Source organism: Cyprinodon variegatus, unplaced genomic scaffold (genome assembly GCF_000732505.1).
Source record: "Cyprinodon variegatus isolate N-32 unplaced genomic scaffold, C_variegatus-1.0 Scaffold849, whole genome shotgun sequence".
NCBI lineage: Eukaryota > Metazoa > Chordata > Actinopteri > Cyprinodontiformes > Cyprinodontidae > Cyprinodon > Cyprinodon variegatus.
In genome coordinates, this window is record NW_015151302.1 from 61,933 (window position 1) to 81,037 (window position 19,105).

The 19,105-nt window shown below is 39.4% G+C and overlaps 2 protein-coding genes across 4 annotated transcripts in view; both read right to left on the minus strand.

Annotated features, from left to right (window-relative positions):
* Positions 1-3,175, minus strand: part of dus2 (dihydrouridine synthase 2) — a 12,837-nt gene extending 9,662 nt beyond the window's left edge. The window contains exons 1-5 of one of the 3 annotated variants that reach the window (XM_015397269.1): positions 3,114-3,175; positions 2,817-2,954; positions 2,690-2,735; positions 877-968; positions 745-788 (exon numbers count right to left, since the gene is read on the minus strand). In XM_015397269.1, the coding sequence (XP_015252755.1) occupies positions 745-788; positions 877-968; positions 2,690-2,735; positions 2,817-2,936 (302 nt within the window). In that variant the 5' untranslated portion in view covers positions 2,937-2,954; positions 3,114-3,175. Of the gene's footprint in view, positions 1-744; positions 789-876; positions 969-2,689; positions 2,736-2,816; positions 3,039-3,113 lie in introns of those variants that run through there. The other 2 variants (XM_015397270.1, XM_015397271.1) reach the window with 2 other exon arrangements.
* Positions 3,176-8,816: 5,641 nt separating this feature from the next.
* The window catches only part of slc7a10 (solute carrier family 7 (neutral amino acid transporter light chain, asc system), member 10), a 29,100-nt gene continuing 18,811 nt past the window's right edge, over positions 8,817-19,105 (minus strand). Inside the window, 8 exon segments of the mRNA XM_015397272.1 lie at positions 8,817-9,343; positions 9,427-9,604; positions 11,165-11,314; positions 13,345-13,441; positions 13,524-13,627; positions 15,486-15,609; positions 16,002-16,155; positions 16,239-16,364. Of these exon segments, the coding sequence (XP_015252758.1) occupies positions 9,213-9,343; positions 9,427-9,604; positions 11,165-11,314; positions 13,345-13,441; positions 13,524-13,627; positions 15,486-15,609; positions 16,002-16,155; positions 16,239-16,364 (1,064 nt within the window). The 3' untranslated portion in view covers positions 8,817-9,212.

The following is a 19,105-nucleotide window of genomic DNA, read 5'->3' on the forward strand; positions in this document are numbered from 1 at the left end:
GAATCACGCCTAGAATAATGCCTGCAATAATGCATGGATTAAAGCCTGGAATAGCACCTAACCTTCAAACAAAGGCTGGGACTAAGATGTCTGAAAGGTTTAACTCCTGGAATAATGAATGGATTAAATCATGGATTAATGTCTGGAATAACACCTGGATTAAATCGTGAATTAACGACAGGATCAAATCATGGATTAACGCCTGGAATAAATCCTGGATTAACGCCTGGAATAAATCACGGGTTAACTCCTGGAATAATGCCTGGAATAACGCATGGTTTAAATCCTGGAATAATGGCTGGAGTAATGCCTGGATTAACTCCTGGATTAACGCCTGGAATAACCCCTAACCATCAAACAAAGGCTAGGAGTAAAATGTCTGAAAGGTTCCCATCAGAGGCCAAACAGATCAGTCATCAGTTCCCAGATAAGCTGGGAACCTTCCAGGTCTGATTTCAGACCCCAGCATTCGGCTCGCCCTTCAGGACTGATCCTCTCTGCTTCCTTAAATTTTAACAGGATTTTTTTCTCCTTAAATCCTTACAGCTCTGTGACGTTTCTCTAATCTAATCTCAGTTGTATCTGCTGTTTAGTGATGAGGAAGAAACGAAGCTCGCGGCAAAACTAAATACACATCAGTGCTGGCCGAGGTAGAAATCCTGGAAAACCCTCTCTCTTTTGATAGACTGACAGTTTACAAACATGACTTAACAATTTTCCGTCGGTTTGGAAAGTTCTACTCACACCAGCCGGGCCACCGTCAGCGCCCTGTCAGGGTCGGCGGTTCCCTAAAAACATTCAGAAAAGATCTCAGCCCCAAAGGTTGATCTGCGGGAAATGGCAGCAGAACAACAACAGCGAGAAGTTCGGTCTCACCATCTGGAAGACCACTCTGGCCTTCTCCTTCTCACAGGTCCGGAACATAACCCGTCCATCTGGAGCCACAAAATCCACAGTTCCCAGCACACCTGGAGAACACACACCAATAAGAGTTAATCCCTGGTCAGGGAGAAACAATATTTGATTATTTAATAGGAATGAAGAGCCAATTTCAGCATCCAGCAGAACACAGCTCACAGGAGCACCAGATCTGGATCATTAACTTGTAGCTGCAAAGGGTAACATGTGAGAATGTCCTCCCTGGTTCCAGAGAAACGTTAGAGAACCTGGGCAGCCCATCTCTCAAACATCACGTAAACTAGCCAAAAATGTTATTCTTACAAAACCGCCAAGAGTTGGAAACGTGTTTAACAAACCTGTTCAGTAATGCCATCCATCAGATGCACTGATTTGATGCTCCGATCAGATATCTGCTGAATGATGCTGATCTAGCATCCCCATACAGTGATTTCTATTTTTATGGCTATCACACACAGAAAAACAGTCAGTTTTCTAGTGACCAGTTCTATGGTTGCAGCTCGTTGCAGCTTCATTAAGCACAGCAGCTCCTGATGTTTATACTAAGAGCCGCAGGCATAACTTTCTGAAGGACTGGTGTGGACATGTCCCCACCACTAATTTCAATACATACTTTGGCAATATGTGGAACAAAAATCTAAATTTGATTTTGCTGCTTTTGAAGGAGGATAATCACTAGTGTAGATGAAAGGAAAAATATCCATCAATCAATCCACATTTTTCTGGATAGATGGATAAATGAAACTGAAATAGTGTACATGCTAGGGAGGCATTATATATATTGCTGTACGCAACGAAATCGGCTGCTATTCATCCTTTGTTTTATATACATTAATGTCTATAAATATAAGTGTTAGAGTTAGGGCTGGGTATTTTTGCCAAAGTCCTGAATCAATTTGATTTTGATTTATACCGTTCTAAACCGATTAATTTCGATTTGATCTGTTTTTGCAATAATGAAAGTGGTTCAACTGTGCTTCAAAATGCTCACGTATTTTATCTTTTCCTGTCACACAAAGTGAAAACTTGTAAATCAGACACTTTAAACTTGAGATGTAAACAAAACTGTCTTAAAAGTGCAAACTTGTTTGTGAAAAGTGAAAAAGTGAAGCCTCACTCTAGCAAACAGCTGGGACACAGCAGACAGGGATGCTCATTTGAATGTGAACGTCACGCGCGTCACTATAAAACTAATCGATCTCATTCCCTAGACATCGATTTTGCAAAAAAGTAAAGGAATCGATTCAAAATCGATTAAATTGATTTTTTTACCCAGCCCTAATCAGTGTATTTTGATTATTTTGTGTTCTCAACAATAGGAAAGCATTCAATAAATATATGTTTGAGCCCATTTTTGTAAAAATACAAACCCTATTGAAAGCGTTTGTGTAGAATAACTGTAGGTTCATCAGCCACCACCCTAAGAGTGTCCCCACCAACTTTCACTGCAAAGTTACACCCTCGCCTAAAGCTGAGAAAGCTTTGTGATAAACCTAACCCTCTGCAGGAAAGTCTGTCGCTCCCATGGGATCGGTCCAGGATAAGTGGCAGACAACCTGGTAGAATATGAATTTCTGCAGGTCAGACCTCCTGAGATCTTTGTTTCCTTATTTTTAAACTTTCTATTAGCTGTTGACTTCACTTTCAGCTGCTAAACTGTATAGTTTTGCCTAAAACCCTCTTCATTTTCTTTCTTCCTTCCTTCCCAGACATCATGTCAGTGTAGAAGCAGTTCTCTATGGTGTGTTTTTGGTTGTGGATTAGCTCTCACCGTTCTCCATCCTCTCACACTGAGCCATCTTGATGTCAATCAGCTCCTGGGAGAAAAATCACATCATTTAGGTTAGAACAGCAGTGTCTCCTTTGATCTTCTGGATCCTGGACTGCAGGCCTCCCACCTCACAGTAAACCACATCAGCTCCGTAGTCCAGGGCCAGCAGCCTCATGGGCAGGGTCCCGACCCGGACCATGGGGGCCAGGGCTGTCACGTTCCTGAAGCTGAGTCTGCCTGCTGCCATGGCTGCTCAGGGAAGCTGCTGAGAAACAGAGCACCGTTACACAAGAAACCAGGCCGCGCTGACAGCAGGAAGATGGTCATTCAGACACCAGGACGGAACAAACAGGCTGTGACCAAACCAACGAAACCGGTCTGGACCGGAGACGTCTACATACCAACATCCAGAACAACTAATTACCTCCATCTCAGATCGCAGCTGCTGCTGAAAACGTGCAGCCAACTTCCTGTTTAGGTTCCTACGTCACAACTTTCTTCTTCTATAGGTGGTTACCAAAATAGTTAAATTGAGCAATACTACCACCAAGTGGCATGGAGGCTTGGGTTCGTCGTGATTAAAAGTAATAGAATAGAATAGAATAGAATAGAATAGAATAGAATAGAATAGAATAGAATAGAATAGAATAGAACAAAATAAAATAGAATATAATGAAACAGAATAGAATAGAATAGAATAGAATAGAACAAAATAGAATAGAATAGAACAGGATAGAACGAGATAGAACAGAATATAATAGAACAGAATAGAACGATATAGAACAAAATAGAACAGAAAAGAATAGAACAAAATAGAATATAATAGAACAGAATAGAACAGAATAGAAAAAAATAGAATAGAGATGTTAATTTTGTTAGGATCTTTTTTTTCCCATCTCCATGTACTTTAATTACATGACTTTGTACTCTGGAGTATGTATTTATACATAGTGAGTCATGTTTATTCCTCATAAAATAGAATATAATATTAATATAATTTCCACGTTTGCTTTCTACATTTCTTTGCAATATTACTTTTATTATTCAACTACTCTCTGTTTCATTTTGTTTCTTCACATTTTATGTCCTGTTTATATTTCTGATTTAATTAACACTTATCCTGCACCCATACTACGGTCACATTTAATTGTTTCATGGCTTGTTATCTTGTTATTAATCTTTTCCACTTCTGCTCTTTCTTCCAGTTTTCCTTTTTGTCACTATAAAAGCTTTTCTTCTCCCAACCTACCTTTCTTTCTTTGTTTCTTTGTTTCTTTGTTTCTTTGTTTCTTTGTTTGTTTCTTTCTTTCTTTCTTTCTTTCTTTCTTTCTTTCTTTCTTTCTTTCTTTCTTTCTTTCTTTCTTTCTTTCTTCCATCACTTTTTAAAAGATATTTTTACTCTCATTTGCTGATATTAATCACAAATGAAGCTAATGACTTTGATTTGCCGTCTTTGCCTTCCTCTCTGCCATTTATTTTCCATTATTCCAATAAGAGCTTCTGTCCCTACCATATACCATTGTTAAACCCATGCCTTGTATAAAATTATCATTATGAATTATGTTTCCAGTCCTGTCTGGATGAATGTGTTTTAAACTCACTAATGTGGAATATTATTATGAAAGATAAATACAGCAGCTGTATCACTTTAAATGCACTGATAATAACTGTTTATTTATTATGGAATGTTTTCCTGAGAGCAGAGTTCAACAGTTAATTCCTTATTTCCTCATCCATCATATATCTGATCCTCCATCCAAAATGGTCTTATTACATCCCATGGCTACTGGTCCTTCACCTTCAATAGGGTCAACAGTAAGAACTCTATCATGAGTGGTCATAAGAAGCTGCATACATCGTATCATGGATTCCTTATAACTTCATAGTGCTGCTGAGGGAAAGAGCCGTAAGCTCCATCTGAAATGTTCTAATTGGTGAAGACCCTTTAGCCAAATTGGGAGTGTGTAATTGGTACAGTCTGAGTGGTGCTGGCAGAAAAGAAGCAGAAAGAAGCGGAGTCTTTATGCCTCCTATCATAGTTCCATTAACATGAGAGCTGGTGAAGTCTCTCATTAGCACCCAGAACCTATAAAAAATCCCACAATATTTGGGGAGACATGGTAAATAAGCACAGACCAGTTTAGGGACATAAACAAAAATACATAATTGTGTTGGGACACAATTATGTATTTGTATGGACTGTATGGACTGACTGTATGTATGGACTGTAGGGACACATACTAGTGTCCATTTACATTTGTGTAATTCAGTGTTTTTGTAGTTGTTTTTCTGAAGGCTATTCTCTGATTTGACTGATATGGGGCTACAACAAGGATGCAAAGTGTCAGCAACATGGAGAGGACATCTGGCCAATGACTGAGTGTTTGACTACATAAACTTCAGAATAGATAACACCATACCCACCAGAACAGGGTTATGGTTCCCTAATAATAAAGCATGGATTACCACTGACTGCTAAATAAGAAAAAAAGAGTCTTCAGGAGGGGAGAAAGTTAATTATTGAGGAGTATACAGAAGCAACTTCAAGACAAGACAAGAGAAAGCAAGGAGGTGAACAGGAAGAGGCTGGAAAACAAGTTACAGTAGAACAATATCAGTGATTTAAGGTCAGGGATGAAGAGGCTCACAAACTGCAAGCAGAAGGATGATCAGACACATGGAAGTCTGGACACAGCGATGAACGGCATCTTTCTCTCCTTCCCACAGTCAGATGGACATCCTGCCCTCCTCTGCCATTGACTCTCCTGCTTCTATACTTTTGTTCTCAGCCAAATCAGAAGATGGCGTTTCTCCCTCCATTGTTCACCTGTCTGTCATTAGTAGTCAAGTGAAGAGTTAACTGGAGAGACTGAATCATAATAAATCATCAGAATCCTGAAGTCCTATGTGGAGCAGCACTGAATGATTATACAACACCCTTTCAACCTCAGCCTGACCCAAGAGACAGTTCCAGGTTTGTAGAAGACCTCCTGCCTTCTTTCAGTAAGAAAAGTCAGCCAACACTCCTCAGTGACTGTAGACCTGTTTTTCTGACATCTCACTTCATGAAGGTCCTAGAGAGACTTCTGTTGGTCCATCTGAGGAAGAAAAGAAAAACAGCTTATGTCCTTCAGCAATTATCCACATATCTTCTATCAGTCTATGCTTTAGAGTGCGGTCTCTTCTGCCATCATCTGCTGGGATAACAGCATAAGAGAAAATGACTTAAAAAAGCTTAACGAGCTAATAAAGATAGATGACTGTTCCAGGAATTCCTCTGAGGTGATTTCACAAACAATTCCTCATAAAGTGAAGAACATTATGGAGAACAGCGAGCATCCTCTTCATCAGACGGTTTAACATCAACAGAGTGTCATCAGTCAGAGGCTCCTCCAGATCCGGTGTAATAGAGACCGCTACAGAAGATCCTTCTTGCCTGCAACATTCATCTGCAACTGGATGAAAAATATAAAAAATAAAGTTATTTTTGAATGGAATAATTAAACCACCCATCTTAAACCAGTATTACCATATTTTAGAACCATGTTAAAAAAAAAAACATAAAGTTACTGAAGGAGGATTGTTCAATATTGGTCCATCTTGTCTCTGTACTAAATACTTCTGCTTATATTTGACTGACTGACTGACTGACTGACTGACTGACTGACTGACTGACTGACTGACTGACTGACTGACTTGCTGGCTGGCTGGCTGGCAAGTAGGTAGGTACAGTAGTTACATGGGAGGATGAGCAGGAGGCTGGGCAGTCGGTCGAGAAATACCAGACTAATTTATATTCATATCCAATATTTGGTAAATACTGCTCTACTCTTATGATTGTACCCAACCATTTTTAAGATGTGTTCTCTATTTGTCATAATAAAGCTCTACAAAATGTCTCACCTCTGTAGCTACCCTCTGAAGATCACCTGGGCCCACAGTCCAGCCAGGATACACTGCCACTGTGTTCTCCACCGAGGGCAGGACAGAAATCCTTGAACAAAGGTGGAGGAAACAAATTCATCTTTAGTCTCTAGACAAAACAAGAAAAGTTCAACTGTTACCTGATCCTCCGTATGCTGCCTGAACTGCTGCATGATTCTCTAGGTTGGTGTTTGGAGCTAGCTGAAGCGGCATGATGGGATGGAAGGTTACAAAGCCTCCAGCTTCCATCACAGTGATGGGACAGAGCTCCGCTGAGTCTGATGGTTTCAAAATATTGAGCAGGTGAAAATGTTTCTGACAGCTCAGGTGTGGAAGGTCCAGCTCACTGAGCTTGTTTTGAGAGTCGGACAAGAAATATCTTACCTGTAGGGAGGAGATTTCACCAGCGGCATGAAAGCAGTGAACAAAGTGTGCATTTAAATATTGAATCTGGACCATACATCCCCTTTGGAGACAGAGCTTAACAAGCAGAGGTTACAAGTCTACCTAGATTAGGGAATAAGAAGTCCTACAATCCATTGTCAGCCCAATCATTACTCAACCCTCATGAGTAATGATTGGGTTGACGTGTTGACATGTCATGTCCTGGTTTTGGTCCACCTTGCTGAATTCCATGAAACATGTCGATCTCCCAGGATATTTTGGTGGTATCCTCTTCTGACGCACCTCATTGAGATACTGTTTTAATTTTCCAGCTTGACTCAGCACCTAAAACTCTCATGAACCAAAAACTGCTTCAGTGACCATGGTGTTACTGAAGCAGATTTGGATTCATCTACGGAGCACAGTCAGGAAAAGATGAGATACACTAGATACAAAAATACAGAGATAAGCCTCTGTTCATCCATGACATGCTGTGTTCATGTATAGTTCATATAAAAGGAAGCCCAGACAAGTACTGAGTAAAGAGAAATATTCTTTTTAAAATCCTTATATTTCTGTTTGAATGATCATTATTTGCTGATATGCAAAGGTGTAACGTATCTGTTAGGAATAATAATCAAAAACCAAAAAGAACATAAATGGAATATTTCACTATCTTTAATGAATTTACAGAAAAATGGATTTCACTTTTTAAAATGAGTGACAAAAATATTGAACTTTTCCAAAATATGTTGTTTTTTTAGATCTACTTCTATCAGACAAGTTCTGAAGGTTCTGAAATAGTTTGAAGACAAAAGACAAGCTAACAAATATCCCAACATGAACATCTGACCAGTACATGGCTCAATGCACGCCCTCCCTGAGAGTAATTCTATTGGCATATTTGAAAAAGTGAAACCTGTTCTGTTTTCCTGCTTAGATTAATAACAGCTATGTCCACCCTAACAACAGACTTAGTTAGAGAAAAGGGAGATTCATTCAGTGCCCTAAAATCACTCGGTGGTTAAATGATTCTGATTATTTCTCTGATGGACAACAGGGGTCCTTTTACAAAATGTCACATGTTTCTGTAATCTTCTGTAAATGCTTTAGTCCAGACAGAAGATGGACAGGGTCAAAATGTCCCGCAATATCCTAAAGAACTTCAGTTTAAACCTGGAACACACTGTTACTGCTGGATGATTAAGATTTCTGTCCTGCAGACTTTCTCCGCCTTTATTTTGTGGTAGAAGTCAATGAGGGCTTTAGAAGACCAGAAGAATGTTCACAAAGTAGCTGCATGATCTAAACCTTATGATCATTTGACAAATTTTAATATCAGACAGATCAAATATAAGAAGATATTCAAACTTGTGCAAAAAAAGAATACTCTTCTATTTTTAATAATTAATTGATTGATTGCTTTAACAGTTAATTGAAAGGTTTAAAAAGAACAAAGTTAGGGTTGTAGTGGCCTAGTTAAAACCTAAAAGTGGTCCAAAACTGGCTGGATAGGTGCTGGTGCCACCAAGAAGGCTAGAACCAAATTAGAATTATACTAGAATAAATTAATTTTTCCTCCAGTCGATTTGGAAATATTTCTCTGTCTGTTATTAAAATATATTTGATGATCTGAAACATTTAAGTGTTGAAAAAAAGAAAAAAGAAATCTGTACAAGGAAAGCAATTTTTCATGGTGTTAAATGTAAAAAAAAAAAAAAAAGAAAGAAATCAGCAGCAATAAAATTAAGGATTAGGAAAGAAAGTACATTTTGTAGGTTTTGAAATGCTTTTTGTGTAAAAAAAAAAAAAACGGGCTGTAGTTTTAGTGTTTTTTTTTTACATTTAACTTGTTTTGACTTGGTGTAAAAAAGACTTTAAGGCACAATGACATCCTAGAATTATTTAGAAAAAATAAATTCAGTTATTAGGAAATGTCAGTCAATCTGGGTTCTGTGTCGTTACAGAAAAATTAAATCTTTAAAAAGTGAATGAGACTTTTGCACATGGATCCTTCAAAGACAATACATGGAAATCAAAAGTGAAGACATCAAACAGACAGTGAGCATTTTCACTTGAATGTTAGAGAAAAAGCTTAATTTTTCAGGCTCACAGATCAGACTCCATGGTGGAAAAGCATGTCTGAGCATACAAACTAACATGTTTTAAAAAAGCAAACAGAACACCAATCTTCGCATGTTCAGAAAAGGCAGTTTCATGAACTGCTGAAGAAACCGTTTCTGCCAGATGAGCGGTCAGTCCATTCTGAAGGACTGGCGATCTCAATAGGGTCAATCTGAGGAAAGACCACAAAACACAGCCTCTGGCCCACTGATGTAGCCCAAGCTGGAGAGAAACAGGTCACAGAGTTTCATGTTAGCTACACTGGATAGAGCAACAGTTAAATGTTTTAGTTTCCAGAAACCCACCAGTAAAGTTGTAGACACACTTTGGTTTTACTTTCCAGTGGACACCAAGGAAATAGACGGGCACACCAGTAAGCATGATTACCAAACCAACACCACAGACGACTGGCTCTGAGTACAGGCTAAATCCAAGAAGCAATGCCCAGAACATCAGATAGGAAACAGGAACTAGGAGGTTTACCTGGGGGAGCATACACACATTTATTAAGGTCTTCTTGTATCAGCAGAAGACAAAGATACTTGCAAAGATGGTGAAATTGGTTGGACCTCACGATTAAGTAAGAATTAGAGCCACATGTTGTCATTCTGTATATCCTCATGTGAGTTTGTGTTTTTTACAAAGCAAACCTCTAGATAACACTTTTCTAAATTAGCTTCTACATATAGAACAGAAAAAAATAGTCAGTTTTCAGAAATCTTTGAAGCCTGGATCTTATAAGATGTTTTGACTGGTAATTTGTACCGTACATACATTGTTCCCCCGGATGATCTCAAGTGAGGAGAAACATGTTTTTCAAAGAGACATGCAGGTTGAACTTAAATCTGCAAGAGGCATGAATATTCATGAGCTTAAAGGTATAGAAGATGATATTTTATTTCCGGATGGATCATCTAAATAAGTGGTCCTCCTAATTGTCAATCATTCTCGTCCAATCAGGTCCTATGTGCTCGTTCCGTTAGCTATCTTTTTCTGCACATGCGCACCTTTAGCCGCATATGTGTGGTGAGCGACGGTTTCAGACAGTTATTAAAGCGCACCTTTCTAACTGCGGTTCTTTAAAAATGGCCAAGGTTTCGTAAGAGAAAATTTTCGTAAGGCCTCAGAAGAGGCAGATATATCTCGGAATGCTTTGCGCAGAGAGCTCTCCTTGCAAAGCATTATGGGATTTGCTGTCACAGCAGCCCCCTGTCGCCAAAGGCTGTCACTACACGACAGCTGCGACTAATAACAAAGACACAGGCATTGCGCATTGAAGGAGGAGTTACATTAACTGCGAAGCAAAAGCAGTGATTAAGGTCAATTAACTGAGTTTGGTTCAAATCCAGCCTGTGGTCCTTTGCAGCATGTCTTACTCATACCCCCTTTCCTGTTAGCCTACTTAAAAAAAAACGAGCCACTAGTGCCGTAAAAAAGAAAAAGAAAAGTGTCTACAAAGTGTACGAAAAGAAGAGGCAGAAGAAGAGGCAGATATGTCCTGGAATGCTTTGCGTGGAGAGCTCTCCTTGCAAAGCATTATGGGATTCGCTGTCACAGCGGCCTACTGTTGCCATAGGCCAGGCATCCCCAAAGTCGGTCCTCGAGTGCCGCTGTCCTGCAAGTTTTAGAGGTTTCCTTGCTCCAGCACAGATGATTTATATTGATAGTTGATTAACAGGCTTTTGCTGAACTGCAATCTTCATAATCAGCTGTGCTAAAGCAGAGAAACCTCTAAAACCTGAAGGACAGCGGCCTCGAGGGCCGACTTTGGGGATGCCTGCTATAGGCTGTCACTACCCGACAGCGGCGACTAATAACAAAGAGAGCTATGAGAACAGCAACTTTTAAACATATTATGCATGAGAAGAAATGGGCTCGTGCATGCTCTCGCATGCACATTTCTTTTTTTATATTTGAAAAAAAAAAATTTGCGAAAATCCTCCACAATACCTTTAACTCTACATTCAAAAATCCATCCAACCCATTTCTGTTCAGTCATTACAGGTTTGTGACTACTTCCTTATTGAGTTGTTTTTATTATACCTTAATAGGACGATATAAGTTAGGTTTCTTCCACCGATAGAACAGCAGACCTGCTATAGTGACACCATATGACAAATAGTTGATAAAGGAGACGTAGTTGATCAGGTTGTGTGTTTCTCCGATGCACAGTATAACAATTGTGGCCGCACACTGTGAAAAAACAACAGGAGTAGTTTACTTATTCAGACTAAAAGAAATTAACAATATCGTGAAAGTTCAGTTTATCAGTTTAATGACAATGCAGAAAATGTGGTTTTATATGAAATGTAACCAATGAATGAATGAATAAAAAAGAATTAAGCACAAAATAGTATGTAGATGGAAAACCTCCATTAAAAAAATGGAAACCAGCTCCAATTTGACCTCTTAGTTGTATAGGTGCATTCATCACGTGGGAGATTGAAGGTGTAATTCATCGATTTCTACAAAACAAACCTGACAATCTACCTAAAAGAAACATACATTCCCGTCTCAGTTTGCTCCCACCTCATCCATTGCTTTCATTTCAATTGCCAAGTTCTCAGCTCACACTAACTCTTTACAAATTATTTCCCTAATCTCCAGATCCAACAGACTACCTGTTGGATTACAACAACCTCTTTTCATACCCAAATTGGCCAGACATTATCATCCACTGGACTCCTGGTCTCTCCAGGCATGACCACCATTTTTACCATTGTCAACAGGTACTGCCATCTAATAACATCTAACACCTCTTCGAAAGTTACCTTCTGCTTTCCAGACAGCCCAGCTCCTAGTAAATCAGGCTTTCTGGATACTCTGCATAACCCAAGATATGCTCATAGACTTCACCACATGGATGCATCACCTCAAATGTATCAACCACACCAAGAGACTGAATCAAGAGCTGGAATCCACTCTCAGATGTTAAAAATCCACTAACCCATCTGAATGTGGGGTAAGTTCCTACATTGGGTGGAGTGCACCCATAAACACTCCTATGTCTGCAGCTACAGGTCTGTCTCCATTCAAAAGCTCCATGGGTTATCAACCACCACTTTTTTCAATACATGAGAAAGAAATATCCATCAGTTCTGTCCAACTTCTGTGCTTTCCAATACACAGCAGACCAGAATTGCTAGAATGCAAACAGAAAATGGATTCCAGCACCACAGTATTCTCCTTTTAACCTGGAGAATACTGCGGTGCAGGAATCCTCCGGAGATATTCCTATGAAATAGATTTTTAAGAATCACGTCCCTCATTACATTGGTCCACATAAAATTTAACCTTTGGACAGCTCTACTGTAGTCAGTCTTCGCCAACCATCCAGCCATCCTCCGTTTTCACCTCACTTTTCACCCACAGACACACTGATATACTTCAGAATCTCTGCAGAATAAAAACTGGAGACCCCCGGTTCAAAACGGGAGCCACCTCCAAAGGTGGTGGAGAATGACAGAGCTAAGATCATGTTGGAATTCCAGATAGAAACAAACTTAATCTTTGTGGCCAACCAACCAGACATTGTGATCATTGGACAGCTGTAGTGACGGATATAGACATCCCAAATGATGGAAACATCAGGGAGAAAGAACATGAGAAATTAGTAAAATACCAAGGGCTCAGGGAAGTACTAGAAAGGGCCTGGAAGGGGAAGGCATCTGTAGTGCCAGTGGTCATCGGAGCACTGGTCATCAGACCTAGGCAGTAACCACTACACTGGAGAAGCGGCTCCAAGAAACACCTGGAGAAACATCAAAGATCTCAGTCCAGAAATGTTCTAGGGACCGCTAAGATACTGTGAAGAAGCTCCCAGGCCTCTGGTAGGGAACCATAGGAACAACCCATCCCACCCCGGAATACAAGGGGCAAGTGAGAAAGTATTTCTTTAGATATACTTGTCGTCTTCAGCTCAATGACACTGCTGTTGGGACCAGGTCGCAGGGACAGCAGTCTAGACTTCCAGACTTCCCTCTCCCCACACACCACCTCCAGCCATTCCCTCCTCTGGGGTAAGCCCAAAGCACTGCAAGGCCATTCCAGGCAGCGAACAAATCTGCAGCATAAGTTATACTTATGAGGTGTACCCAGGAAAGTGGCTGGTGAATGTATATGGATGCAGATGAGCGCAGTTTATGTACAAAAAGTTATTACTGGACATGCAAACTGAGAAACATTCACTGAAACTTATAATGTGACTGTGTTACTATACATACGCAAACGAGGAGGGCAGGGATGGGCGTACATTTCTTGTAGTGTATCATAGCAAGCAGGCTGGGTAGATGGCCCTCTCTGGCTCCTGAGAAACACAACCTACAAAATCACACAGACCATCAGCCGCTGTGGTTAAGGTGCATCAGAAGTCAGATTAGGTTGAGAATGCAGTGAAACGGACCTTGAAGAAGTAAACAGGTAACCATTGATTCCCCCAAAGGTGGACAGAGCCACTGAAATCGGCATAATAATAGCGAAGACTCCAAGCAGCTTTTCACCAAATGTCTGAGTAGAAAAACAGCAATTAGGGAAACCTGGAGAGCGAGCAGGAGAGTTGCTATGAGCCTCACAGGATTACAACATTTTTTGTATATTGTTTAGAAAATTGCCAAGTTTTTAAAACAATGTTTATCAAACAAATTTAAAGATAAAAAAATTTAGTATTTTCTAAAGGACAGATGTATCCTGATATGCAGAGATTTAGGAATGTTTACAGATCTATTTGAGAATTTGGTTTATTAAGCATTAATAACTGAATAAGTTTAAACTGATGTGATTATCTTCTTATTAGGAAAACACTTGTTAAATGTCTAAACAGTCACTTCTGACACCACATAAGAACAAAATATGTGCCATTTTGTGTTGCAAAAAAAATAACAATTCTTATAAACTAACAATACTTATCTTTCCCAATAGTAAAATATTACTACTTCCATATTTTGTTGGTTCGAATTGAGGCTTCTTGAATGTGCCCTCCTTTTGATAGGGGATCCAAATTCTAACTGGTACCTATATTTGTACAAGACCCCCAACTTAAATGTTGCTGCATGTTATTCTGAGTGTGGATATTTAATAAGATTAAGGATTACTAAAGCTTGTGTAATTCAGTACATACTACTGTCAAATATTTTCTGGTCAGCTCACATTGAACTGCTTGCCTGTTTCTGGCCATGTTGTTTATCAGGACTGCACAATTGTGTTATTTTAGCAATAGCATGCATACTCAGCTTCTAAAATTATAAGTTCAGTTGTTGCTAAGCTACAAATACAATCGAAACAACACTTTAATTCATCTTTTGTAATATCCATTGATTTGACCATCAAGCTCACTATACTCACTATTATACTTCCACCTGTTTTAACAGTTTGTTAGTTGCTCTGCAAAAGAAGGCAAAACTTTGTATCTGTTCTGTACAGATGCAATGGATGCATACCATTCTCTTGGCAAATCGGATCATCATTTTTTTTCTCTGATAAATGTATGAGTCAGTCTGCTATTAAAAAAGCAGTGAAAAGATAGTCACAAGTAACCCAAGACATTGTTATATATTATAATTCTACTCCAAGGAATTTGAGTCACATATTTTGTTATAGTATACCAAGAACGGTTGTCATTTCTTTTGAAACTGTTAATTTGGTTTTTGGAGTGTACGTCTTTTTACTTTAACTGGAGAAATTACCAAACATCATGCACCCAGAGTGAATGTTTTGTGGGTGTGGGGGCTCTTCAATTTGAAAAAAAAAAAAAAAAAAAAAATGGTGTGCTAATATTGTAGAAAATTCTATCAGTTCAAATTGACTTTTTGAAATTTAATCACTCCCAAAAAATGTATTGAACATCTCCAAAAAGATTATGACCACTCTGGGACATGAGCAATTTAGATAATCCGTAAGTGATTTAAGTCGTTAAATTGAAATAATTTTGCCTAACATCTCTGCAATTGGGTCCTCAACCAACCTCCACCTAATGTGACACATAGGGGGTCCCCCTGTCCTTAACACTACTAGCTGTGGTCATTGCAGGGACAGTACCTTGAATCAAGTGATCTGGCCTACTGGGCTCCAATAAGCCTTAAAAATATATATAAATATTAAGGGGTGTCCTTGGCATTACTACCAGCATGCATGCTTCAATATTGCTAAAAGCTGAGCTAACTGCCAAGTCCTGGCCACCACTACTTAGCCCCACGCCTCAGGGTTTCTTGGCTTCAACTACTTTGTTGGCATTTGCTGGCATATGTCTGGGGCCGAGGTTTAGTTTTTAAAACTGGATGAGTGACACATTAATTTGATTGTTTCTGGCAAACTAAATGAATGCCTTAAAACCTTTATTTTAAAATCACTGATGGGTGACATTACTCACAACAGCAACAGCATTGGAGGAAAGCAGCTCCTCAGGTGACATGGAGGAAAAGTAGGCGATGTTGGTGAGTGTGTACACAAAAGTCACCAATGGAATGGAGATGTAGATGGCACGAGGTAGATTCCTTACCGGGTCCACACCATGCAAAGATGATACAGTTAATAAAAAAAATAAATAAATAAACTTAAGCATGCAAAAAACAAGCACATAGAAGGTATATAAAGATGATGATTACCTGATAAATAGCATCATGCAACTATCTTCACGTCTTTAAGATTTTTGCCCTTTTTATTATCTTTTATTGTATTATTTGAACTGCTTTATAAATTAGGTTAATGTTACTGGTAATGTGCATTTACCATAAGATTAGACTGACCAACATTACACATTTTCTTTCTGTGTTTTTGTCACATTTACATAAATTGTTTATGGAGTCAAGTGTGCCAAACAAGTAGTGCTAAAGAAAACAAAAAAAAGGTGAGATGATAAAATGTAATTGAAGCTACAAATATTCACCGTCTGGGTTCAACCACTTCTTCTGTTACATAGTTGAGGAAATTCCAGCCACTAAAGGCGAAGGATGCCTGCAGGAAGGCCAGAGCGATCTGTCCAATGGATGGTATCCTGTTTATTGAAAAGGCAACCTGAGGAGTCAGTGCCTCATAGTTTCCTATCAAAAAACAACACTAGTTTATTTGGAGCTTTAAATCCTGTCTATGCAGAAAAAATAGGTACCAAAAGTGAAAGATTTACCTTTACTGATCTGGACCAGACCCACAACAATGATAAGGCCCAAGGCCATAAGTTTTCCCACTGTGAAAATATCTTGGATCCTGGTAGCCATACGGACACTACAGCAGTTCACCCAGGTCAGCAATACTGAAAGACACATTTATTTAGCACCATTACTATACATTTTTAAGTTCTATCATATATATTTTATCCTTTATCCTTCACTTTTTTTTTTTCTTCACGTGTATGCACAGAAATACGTTTTTAACATATTGATTTTGGGACCAGATCTACAAACATTCTTCAGTAAGATAGTTAAATAAGTACTTTTATTTTGAAAAATCTCTCAGATACCTTTTCATGGTATCTAATAATGGAAACTTGGGGGTAAGGGGCTGGTGTATATTTTCAGTCAACCCCAGAGGGATTCAGGAGCAATTTCTGCCTAAAAAGATACAACTGACATACATCAAGAACAGTTCCACATTTACCAGGTCAACATGTAACCGTTTGGCACCATTTGTAAAAGTAAGAGATAAAAGAATATTTTTCCAGTGGAACCACTAGCCATCTTTAATTATTTCTGATTTAGTTTTTACTTAAAGTTATAGAAGACGATCTTTTATTTCCAGGTGGATCATCTAAATAAGTGATCCTCCCAATTATCATTCATCATGGTGAAATGTTTACATAAGGTCATCCTATGTGCTCATCACATTAGTTGTCTTTTTTGCACATGCGCACTTTCAGGTGCATATTTGTGGTGAGCTACGGTTTCAGACAGTCATTGAAGCTCACATTTCTCACCGCGGTTCTTTGAAAATGGCCGAGGTTTCGTAAGAGAAAAGTTTCGTAAGGCCTCGGAAGTGGCAGATATATCTCAGAAAGATTGCACAGGCACCACGCAGTGAAGGAGGAGTTACGTGAACAGTGGAGCAAAAAGCAGTGATCATCTTTCTAAACGGTCAGATAACTGAGTTTGCTTTAAAGTCCACTATATAGTTTCCGTTGTATGTTAAAATGGTAAGCTTTAAACAGGGGGTGCATCGGGAGAAATGGGTTCGTGTACGCTCTTGCATGCTAATTTTTTTTTTTAAGTGGAGAAGGCAGGTCTTTTAAAAAATCCTCCACAATACATTTAAACAAGAAAAAAAAATAACTTTTTTTTAGCTTAACCTAAAGATATTTTTCAAATTAGAAAAAACAAAACAACCTAAGAGTGCTTTTGAAGAGTTGTTGATTTCCTTGGTAGGGTCCTTCTGCCTATCACAGAGCTTTTTGTTATCTCATTTAACCCATAGACACAGAGGTTTTACACTTGAATACTGCTTTTATGGGCTGCTCTGTGGAGCAGTGGGTGGCACTGCTGCCTTGCAGCAAGAAGGTTCTGGGTTTGATTCCTGGCCCGGGTCTTTCTGCATAGAGTTTGCATGTTCTCCCTGAGCATGCATGGGTTCTCTCCAGGTACTCCGGCTTCCTCCCACAGCCCAAAAACATGACTGTTAGGTTAATTGGTTTCTCTAAATTCTCCCTTGGTGTGAGCGTGAATGGTTGTTTGTCTCTGTGGTGCCCTGCGATGGACACGGGACCTCTCCAGGGTGTACCCAGCCTATCACCAGTTGACACATGGAGAAAGGCACTAGCACCCCTCGTGACCCCACTTGGAATTAAGCATGATGGAATGGAATGGATGGATGGATGGATACTGCTTTTATAACCGTGTTACACACGGAAACTGTAACATCTAACAATGACAAAAAAAAAAGACATAGAATAGGTTTGTCTCATGGTTTGCACCTTCACAGGTGTAGCTCATGAGACTCATCTCCTGGGCTGTTTAAGAGATACAAGCCATTAGTCACTCTTGACTGGAGCGTTGACATCATATGCTAGTGTCCAGTCCCCCAGAGCACTAAGTTCTTCTTTGTGAGCTTTAAGTAACACTGTTGTGTCTACTTTATCTCTGAGAGCCTCCACTTTGGAAATAACGGTGATCTAGCAAGTCAGTCCTCATACTCATGAGTGTTCCCTCTAGGTTTCACCGTCTCACAACTGGTAAGCACTACTCTTGCACTGTCTGCACACCCACGCATTATGAAGCCGTCTTTTCTCATAGCTTCAACAGTCCTAGCAGAAGAACCTTCTTGTTCCCACAGATCTCCAATTACAAACCCCAGACTCCATTCACCTCTTCCTGGTGGAAAACCAACTACACTTTAAAGTAAGACAACTGACTGTTCTACCTCAGTTACCTCAACCTCAGTTTTTCTCATTAAAGCCGTTGCAGTTCAGGTCTTGAATTATTCTCCACTGTTTATGAAAAAATAATAAATTCGATCAGATTTTTGGTGTCTGTCTGAGTGTTTCTCTGCATGTGTGTCAGAAGCATAAACACAAATATGACAGAACACTAGAACACCACAGTCTCCACCACTTCAGCATCCTCAGGTTTCATTCTCTGGTGAGTCTTTTCTCCCTCACCAGATAAATTCTCCATAGGTGAAGGCACTGGTCCAGACTTTCTCCTTCAGTGCTTTCTAGTTTCTTGTATTGTATGTAGTTTCTTGTCGGCCTACAGTCTTTTTCATCAAATGCTAAGAAGATAGCTTATATTATCGGGCTTCTTAATGGCAGAGCTTTAAGATGGGCTGAGGCTCATGACTCAGACTCAGTTTTCTGGTCCTGAGTATTTAGGACCCAAAGAAAGGGTCAGAGAACAGTAGCTGACTTCTCTGTTACTTTCTACACAATAGCTACTTGCCTTGGTTGGGACTCCAGAGCTTTAAAGAGTGTTTTCTTTCCTGCCTTTAGCAGTTCTGCAAAAGATGATTTAGGTCTAGTGAAAAAGCCACATTCTTGGGTGATTTTATTGCCTAAGCCTTTCGAAT